Raw genomic sequence first — 9,347 nt, forward strand, 5'->3', positions numbered from 1 at the left:
GCTCCACTCCCACCGCGTTGCCTGTTGAGGTCCGAGCTGCCGCATTCCTTAATTTGCTCGTAATTAAAGTCTGTTCTAGCTCTGCGTTCGATCCCATGTCACGTAGGTTTCCAGATGCTTCTGCTTTGTGTCGGGCTCCAGCAGTTCGATGTTAGGGGGAAAAAACCTCCTGGACAACTAACTTGCTTCATTTAAACTGCAGCCATCACACATTTCTGAGCACTCACCTTTTCTGGAACTTAATTGTAGGGCTTTAGCAGTCCCTCCCTAGGTAATGGTCACCTATAGATAATAATTGGTATCCCAGATGAGCAGGCCTTGATTGACATGGGTTTAAACTAAAACAGGGGAGGTTTAGATTGGATATGAGGAAGAAGTTCTTCACAGTGAGGGTGGTGAGGCACTGGAATGGGTTGCCCAAGAAGGTTGTGAATGCTCCATCCCTGGCAGTGTTCAAGGCCAGGTTGGACAGAGCCTCGGGTGACATAGTTTAGTGTGTGGTGTCCCTGCTCATGGCAAGGGGGTTGGAACTAGATGATCTTAAGGTCGTTTCCAACCCTAACTATTCTATGATTCTATGACATGGTGGAGTAGTTTATTGTAGTAGGAGAATCTGATTATTGTAGAGGTAGGGTGGGATATAATATGGGGGTTGAACTAAATGGCTGATAAAGAAATAAACCCGTTATTATAATTGGAAAACTTTCTTTTGTGTCTGGAAGTAAAGCAGTGGGCCTAATTCTCCTTTTGCTAATACCTGTCTTGTCTGGAATTGACTTAAAATTAATTGCTCTGCTAGGCTGAGATAGCAATACATTGCAACCCCTTCATTCTGTCTTTCCATCCACTTGAATGTAGGCAGCCCTCCAGGAGTTGCAGAGCTTAGGTCTGCTCAGGCCTTGTCTCTGTCCATTTAACTGAAATGGAATTAACTGTTTTGATTAGCTAAAGGTATAATTTTAAGCTTTCTTAAACTTAGTTTGAATCATTTTAGCTCTCTTTGGCAATTTATTGAATGAACAAAAGTAGAGATAGCAAATCTTCTTAGCTAGAATACTATGAACTTGCTTATAGAGACATGGCCTTGGAAAGATGGTAGGTACTGATGGCGCCACATTTGTCATTTTGTTGTTGTTCGAATGTCAGGAATCCCTTTGGCTTCAGTTTTGAAAAGTTTGGTTAATGGTTTGACTAGGTGCCCTTGAAGACACAGAACATTTTGTCATTGATACGGCTAAGAAAGTAGATCCTAAATCTGCTTAAAATTTTAAGTGAGGAATTTGGTACGTACCTGTTAAAATGCTATCTGTTGGCACTGTTGGGCACCTCGCATTTGGTCTCTATTCATTGTCTCCAGGAATTTGAAGGTTTATTCTACAGGATATTTTCTATCTTCTGACTTTTTTACAGCAATTATTCAAAGTTAAGTGACAACAGTAAATTTTGTGTGAGGTGATAAAGTTGAGTTTAAAAGGAGATTGTCAAGGGAAGTATGTGTACAATGGTAAAGGAGAAGAATTGGATCCTTTGTGGTAAGAGAGGATGTCTGGAACATGGCTGATGTTCACACAATAGAAGGTACATCAGACTGTGCTAGTAGACATCTGGTGGCCAGGGTTTTAAGGATCTGTGTTAGGGTAAGAAAATGGATTTATAGGACCACAGGATAATTCATGTGAGAAGGGATTTCAAGACATGTAAAGGAGGGTCAGCTATGAGGCCAGACCAAGTTGTTCAAGGCTTTATCTAGTCAAAACTTGAAAACTGCAAAGGCATAGCCTCTCTGGGAAACCTGTCCCATGGCTTGATTGTCTTAATGATAAAAAAAGTCTTTTCATGTATCTAGTCAAAACCTCCTGCTTCAGACACCATAAGAAGCGTGTTTCTGTGGTTGGAAATGCTTTTTGCCATGTAGGACCTGCTATCACAAGGGCACTGAGTGCTTCCGATTTCTAGGACATCAATAGAAGCAGCGTGTCCTTTGTGAAAGGTAGGCTTCTGGTGATAGCAGTCAGCCTTGACCTTTTGATCTAAAAGGGGTATAAACTCAGCTCTGTTTTTAAAGAGTAGTGAACAGCAGTGATAGGAAGGGAGATGCATCAGTCAGTCTTCCAGCTAGCTTGGAAGTTGTGTAGAAGTATGGCTTTTGTGTATTTACCTGCCTTGGGGTAAGCATAGGGCAGGCTACAGTCTAAGCTAAAAAGTTCTGTGATAGTATGGGATATTTGTACCATTCTGTTGTGACTTCACTGTAGATGTACTTCTTAAAAGCTAATAAAATATTACAGCATCAGTACAGAATGAACTTTAAAAGGTGCTTCTGTTCTTTCTACCATTTAAAAAAAGCAATTTGCAAACTTCAAAAACTAATCAATGTTCCAAATCATTACTGTGGTGCTTAAAAATGAGGTTCTAGTGTAGAAGATTAATCCTGTGTGCTTTTTGTTTTTTCTTCATTTTTAGGGGTTGGAAAGACTACTTTGATCCAGAAAGTCACTCAAGCTCTAAAATCCTCAGGCACTTCCATAGATGGATTTTACACAGAGGAAGTTAGAGAAGGTGGCAGGAGAACAGGATTCGATGTTGTCACTTTGTCTGGGAAACGAGGACCGTTATCTAGAGTCAGGTACTGAGGTTTTAATAACTGCAAGTGGCTATTGTTTTATGCTTCTGCTCCAGCCTGTCAGCATGTTGAATGCTCCTCCAGAAGGTGATTTCCAGCACACATTGCTTTCATGGTCAGGTTCTTCATTCAGTTCTTGTATCAGCCAGGTCACCTGTATTGTGTATGTAGACAGTGTTTCTACTGCATAATGAAATACTGAAGATGTACTAGGGAAGGGTGTTCTTTCTTACTGCTTATTTTACACCAGGTAGAGAGGAAGCACTGCCAAGTCTTAATGTGAGGCCAAGGCTCTTTGGTTTACATTAAATAGCTTTTTATAGGCAGGGAGGAAGATACTTTTTGTTTCCACAAGCTGATTTATAGAGACAGAAGTAGAAAATAAAAGAGAAATTGCATACAACATTGTTTTACAGAGCCACTGACTGTCCCACCAAACCCATATGTGAATTTTAGGAAAAAAAGAGGGCTTCAGACCCCCACTAACAGTCGGGGCCTCCTGAAGTGCAGAGGGGCTCACAATCTCTCCTGGTTGACTTAGCCTTTTTTGCTTTGTGCAAAACTTGGTCTAGGTTCAGGTGTGCTACTAGCACCTCCTTCAGACATAGGTGATCTTCCTAAATAATTTGCATACTGCTAATAAAAGAAGTTTGCATAAGAGAGTGTGATGCGGCACATGCAAACTGAGTGTTTTTCTGAGATTAAGGGTTTTGCAGCCTATACTGGGATTTGGGCTACTGCTGTGCTGCTGTCTGTAGCGTCACCAAATTCAAAGATCTGAACTACAGGCATTTATTTTGATTTCACTGTAAATATACCTGCTAGCTTTTAGATCCCATTGTCCTTCCTTTCACTGTTCAGATTTGAGCTTACATATTTGTGAAGGTAGCTTATGGTGTATTTATTACCTGAAAGTGTGCTATCTGCAATGTGATTTAATGGATGATTTACAGAGTTTCTTTGCTTTTCTTAGAAGAATTAAGGGGATTTGATTTATTAGGATAACTTCTCATAAATCCACTTGAAATGACTGCAGTGAATTTTCACTAAACTCATTACTTACAAGGAATTATGTGTCTCTTTTTTTCAAATTCAGTTCTGATTCTTCTACTTCAAGACGTGAATGTCGGGTTGGACAGTATGTTGTAGACGTTGTTTCATTTGAGCAGTTGGTTCTACCTATGCTGAGAAATGTGAGTATTCTATCAAAGCTGCTGAAAAATCGATGCTTTATGGTAATCAGTGTTATTGGAAGGCCCTTCTAGAGCTCTAGTTTTGGGTATTAATAAATGGCCTGTTGGATATCGCTGATCCTGATTGACATCAGGAAGCTGGAGGGGCAAATCTGACTTATTCTTTTGTGCTTCATATGGTGTTTGGAGAGATTACAGTCCCCAGTTATTCCCGATCTGACATCACCCTGTGAGCAGGACCTCCTCAGCCTGAGGGATAGCCGATAGGAATTTTCTTCCAATGCCTCTGTCTTGCATATTGGAAAGCAAGCAAAATGCATGAGTGGCTTACTGCACAGAACTGGGTAGAGTTGGTGGGTCCAACAAAAAAAGGCTTTTGCTGCTGCGCTTTTTCTTTATAGCCCTTTTTGTCCCCTCTTGTTCCAGTTCCCATCTTCTTCCAGTAGAAATATTTGTTCCTTGAATCCAGTGGTTACTTTTGATTACCACTGTGTAAGTACCTGCAGACTGGTAGGTTTTAACTGATAATAGCAGCCTGATAGTGCTCTGACTGTGACAAAACTTTCTACACAATCTTTTTAGTATCTTTCTCCTGACATTTTGTTATGGCCTTTTGCCTTCTTCTTCTTCTCTCTCACTCCAGCCTTTGCCCTCTCCAAAATTAAACAAGAACAGATCTGTTTTTGGCATATCACAAACAGTGTGCAGCAGCTGCTGAACTGTACTACTAAGAAGATCCTATTGTGATTTTTCTACCCTGCCAAAGCTCAAGGGGCCAAGGAAGAAGAGACTTTTTATTTGAACTTTGAAAGACAAAAAAGCACCCAAAAACAGAGGTGCAAGGAGCAAAAATGAGATTAAGGCTCTGATACTTGTTTTTGTCAAGAAACATTAAAGTCTGAGAGTAGGGAAGCAGAAACATTGGGGGTAGGGAAGAAAGGAAATATGAATAAAATGGGGCATTTTCATATGTTTATTTTCACTGTAACTTGATTTACTATGTTAGTAAATAGAAAGACAGTTTAATAAAACAGACTTTATTAAGCCAGCACTGTACTCAGAATCCTTTTACTGCTTGCCTTTATGTGAAGTCCAGGAGAGATCTTGCTAGAAGGGTGTTAGCACTGTTGAGTTTTTCTGGTTGTTACGTGGCTTTGTCATTGGAAGTGCTGTTAATCAGTTTTGTGGGAATGTGGTCATGCATGTAGGTGACACAAAATGGAAGATGAGGAAAGTGAGGAAGATCATAGCACTGAAAAAAGAAGTGGCAAATGAAGAATGAGGGCAGGAGAGTTATAGGTATGGTCTAGTTTGATCAGAGAGCAGCACAGAGTGGGTATGTGCCCATTTAGTCTTCAGGACAGATTCAGCTCTTAAGGCTTGTATCTCATTCAGTGCACTGAGAACAGGGGTAGATCCTGCAGTGGATGATCTCTCAGATCTGGAAACTTTACCAGGCAGGACTGAGGATGTTTTTTTTCAAAGCAAAATACTCTGTTTCTCTAATGTGTGACCTAGTGACTAGTATTGGCTTTTAGCTCACTGATCTATAAAAGGATTTTAGATAAAACAGCTGCTCAGCAGAGACTTAACTTGAAAAGATTTTAGGATGCATGTTGTACAGTTCTTCCACTTTCCCAGAAGCAAATACTTTGCCTTCGCAGGGAAAAATACTTCGATTTCTTTTTTTTCTTTCTTTTTTAGGTTCTGTATGATATGGGTGGTATTGGTATATATTCATGAATCCACAGTGGTATTTTGACTTGAGCTGATTTCCTCCTCACTTCTCTAAGTGATGGAGTACAGTTCAAGGTTACTTTTACCAAGAGGCAGTGCACTTCCTTTTTTGCTTTCCAAATTGCCTTTTCTTCAGTGGTAGTCACCTAAGTTGTCTCCTTGACTTCTCTGCTGCTCACACCACTCTGCAGCATGATGCTGTTTGGCACAGTATTCACTTCATGAAAAAAGCAAACAAACCACAAATACGGTCAATTGTTAATATGGTGCCTATCCTGCAGTCCAGGGGGATGGCTGGGACTATAGAATAAGCCATATCTTGCCAAAGAAATGGAAGATGACTGTTCTGATGTGAGGGAGGCTTGGAAATGGCTTGGTTCTTATCCAGATAGCTTAGAAGAAGGCTAATTGTTTTGAGAGAAATGCTAGTTTTGACCATTATTTGACCCAGCTACAAGAGGAGGAACTTCCAAATCTAGATTTAATGCAAATCTTTTATATTTTTTTTTTAATACTTGTGTAGATTTTCATCTATTCTAAATGCATAATTTGATGGGAACAGTGAAGTTTGGAAAAATTGGAGTCCCTCTGATTGATTGATAGCTGCTAGTAGACAACATGCAGTTTCTAATTGTCAAATAGCTTGTGTGGGACCACTGTGAGAATTCTGCTTTGAGGGAAAACTGATATTATGGATATTTCATATTGTAGTTAGTATTTATGCTGTATATATATTTTCATCTTTCCAAAAAATCTATGCTGAAATGGAAATGATAGATTTATAAGTCTCTCACTTACCAGGAGCAGCTTTGACTTCTCCACTTTCCCCTATATTACAATTGTACTGATTTCTTTTGGAGGTATTTCTTTTATTAGCATAGAAATTATTACTGTTACTTGTTCTAAGTTCTGTATTGTTTACAGTCTCTTGATGCACTTTTCCACAGGTAAACCATGGCAGTGATGCAGAGAAAAAAATCTGCGTCATAGATGAGGTTGGTAAAATGGAACTCTTCAGCCAGGCTTTTATTCAAGCTGTTCGTCAAACGCTCACTGGCTCAGGGACTGTGGTGCTTGGAACTATTCCAATACCTAAGGGAAAGCCACTGGATCTTGTTGAAGAAATAAGAAGTAGAAAAGATATTAAAGTGTTCAATGTGAGTAATATTTAATATTCTTAAAGAGCCTTCTGTTCTAGGTTGCTGGTTTATATTTGGCTCTGCTTAAAAAGCTAATTGTTACTACCAGTTGATAGCTGTGGGTAGCTTGTAGGAAATAAGCTTTTTAGTTTCCATTTTATTCTTAATGGGCAGGTGGTTCACCTTATTAAAAAAGAAAGAAAAATCACATTTGGCACTTACTGTAGCAGCCTTACACAGGTGGCTTTGCTTGGGAGGGGTGCAGACGTAATGATACAGTTGTTTTAAAAGGTTTTCTTGCTGTAGTATTATTGCCATATGAGCATTCATTATTCCTGAGAGTTAAATCTTTCAAAGTACAGTCAGATTTTTGAACTTGCTTTCTTTTTTAGACTAGCTTGCAGAAATGTTACCAGTAATCATATTCAAGGGAAAAAAAAAAAAGGTAATAGTGGAGCTTGCAGAAATCCCTTTTAGAGGACAGACACTTGTAAATGGAGTCAGTGAACCAATTTTGGAATTCATAATGTTATTTTTACAGACATAATTTTCAGAATATTAAGGTCTCTGTGCATTTCTGATCACTTGCAGGGAGGTTCTCAAAAACTTCACCACCACAAAATATAGCCTGTTCCCAGGAATACGTATGTGAGGTTTCCTTAACGTCTGCAAGTGTCTTGAATTCTTCACAAAAAAAAAAGCAAAATGCATCCCCCACTCACTCGGTTTCTTTTTCTACTCAGTGTATACTATTTGTAGGAGAGAATAAGGCTATATATCCAAAACTGAACTATAAATTATAAATTCAGGACGTGGGACTTACACATCTTGCCTTAGTAGCAGGGTTAATATGCTGTAGAGCAGTATACTGATGCAGCGTGTTCTTTATCAGATGCCTGTCACAGTGAGAATGCTTACTTTGTTTTCATCTAAGTGGATCAGGAAGGAAAATACACTATCTCAACAATTTATATTGAATGATCTTAATTACTGCAGAGAAAGCAAAGCCTCCATCTTCTTTTCTCCTCTTCAGAGTGAGACTAATAAAACTGTAGGGCTCAGAAAAGTTCCTCAGCTTTTTTTTAGTTGGTGGTCCCATTATCATCTTCAGTTTCTGTTTTTTAAACTAAATGCTTGTTAAGTGCTAAAGCAATCCTAGGAGCAAAGACAAGAGAAGATTCCTTTCCTCACGTAAGCATTCAACTCCTACTATTCCTTTCAGAGATAAATCTCCAGGTTTCCTACTGACAAGCTGATGCATGTTGTCAGGCTACTGAACAGGGATGCATGTGAATGTGAATTTTATATGACTTGCTTTACAGTGGTAGGATTGGGGAAGAGGGAATGGAGAATGCCTCACTGAAAGTAACAGATGTTCGGTATTTACGCTGCAGTCATGACAAGACAATAGTGTGCTAGTGCGTGATGAGAAAATAGGCTGCTAGAAAATAGCATTTGGCTCTTCAGGGAAGCTTTTGAGGCTTTCACTGTCTCCATTTATAGGTGATGTTCTGAGGGCGTATGCTACTCAGCCCCAAGTTGTTAGCTGTATCAGGCTGCTGATACACCTTTCTTTTGAATACTGACTACAGCCAGCAAAAGTCTTCCTGTAAATTTCAGCAGAGGAGTGTTTTCTTTACTGCAGAAATGAGCCATCCTGTTCATGCTGCTGAGATTAGGAGGTACAGGTTTCTCTGTTTAAGTAGAGTTCTCTGGTGAATCCATTAGCCAAAAGCATGGATGTGAAACGTGTGGTAGACTGCAATAGTTTCCAGGTGGCAGAGATCTGCTATGCTGAAGTCTTGTGCAGGAGAGCATCTGTCTCACTTGCTCCAGTGGCACAACATGTTCTTTCTCAGCTGATTAAAACGTATCCCTGAGTAGGAACAGAACCTGCCCGTGGGGAATCAGAGGTGTTACTAGCTGAAGTACATACTGCATCTCCAGCTGTGTTCTTCAAGGGCTGTGGCTTGGGGAGAACCTGGAGTGTCCAAATAGCTCATGGTCAGTAATTTCTTTCTAACTTTTATGGTGCCTGGAAGTGTGCAGAAGTAGGTGGCCACCTTCCAAAAAAGTTATGCCTGCTTTGTTGCTTCGTGTGGAGTTAGGCTGCAGTCAACTAACTCAGTAAGAGTTTTGTCATCTTTCTCTTAGTGTCATGAGGAGAGTTCTGATGTTTGACGCTAAGAGCAGAGAGACAGCTGTTTGGGGTTTCACAGTCCCTTTTGTTTTGAAAGTGTATTCAGATGGTGTAGATGGGCCCAGATGCCCTAAAAGCAGTTGACGATTTGGTCCCAAATGTTTAATTTATTATGCTCAGAGCACTTAACAAGAGGAGCTCTGATATGTAACACATTTCTTTCCATTGTTGCCCAATTCCATTTTGCTGAGATCTAAACTTTCCAGTGAAACTATAGAGGCTCTTTTAGCACTGCTCAGGTCTGTGTAGTTTTGCAGACGGTATCATAAATAGGATCAGATTATCTTTAGCAGCTGGCACATACTCATTTTCCCATTTTCCCACCTATTAATTTTGCTTCTATGAAATCCATTAGCGAAGTTTGGTTGCATATGCCTTTTAAGAAAGAAAATAAATAGCTAAATGGAGCAGAAGAAGAAAAAGATTCCATTTGAATAGACTGCACAAGAGCGGTT

At 39.7% G+C, this 9,347-nt stretch overlaps 1 protein-coding gene across 1 annotated transcript in view; it reads left to right on the top strand.

Annotated features, from left to right (window-relative positions):
• Positions 1–2,463: 2,463 nt before the first annotated feature.
• The window catches only part of NTPCR (nucleoside-triphosphatase, cancer-related), a gene marked incomplete at its 5' end in the record, with an annotated part of 9,287 nt that continues 2,403 nt past the window's right edge, over positions 2,464–9,347 (top strand). Inside the window, 3 exons of the mRNA XM_010018548.1 lie at positions 2,464–2,626; positions 3,720–3,816; positions 6,501–6,710. Of these exons, the coding sequence (XP_010016850.1) occupies positions 2,464–2,626; positions 3,720–3,816; positions 6,501–6,710 (470 nt within the window). The remainder of the gene's footprint in view (positions 2,627–3,719; positions 3,817–6,500; positions 6,711–9,347) is intronic.

This window comes from Nestor notabilis, unplaced genomic scaffold (assembly GCF_000696875.1).
Source record: "Nestor notabilis isolate BGI_N333 unplaced genomic scaffold, ASM69687v1 scaffold6827, whole genome shotgun sequence".
NCBI classification, from domain to species: Eukaryota; Metazoa; Chordata; class Aves; order Psittaciformes; family Psittacidae; genus Nestor; species Nestor notabilis.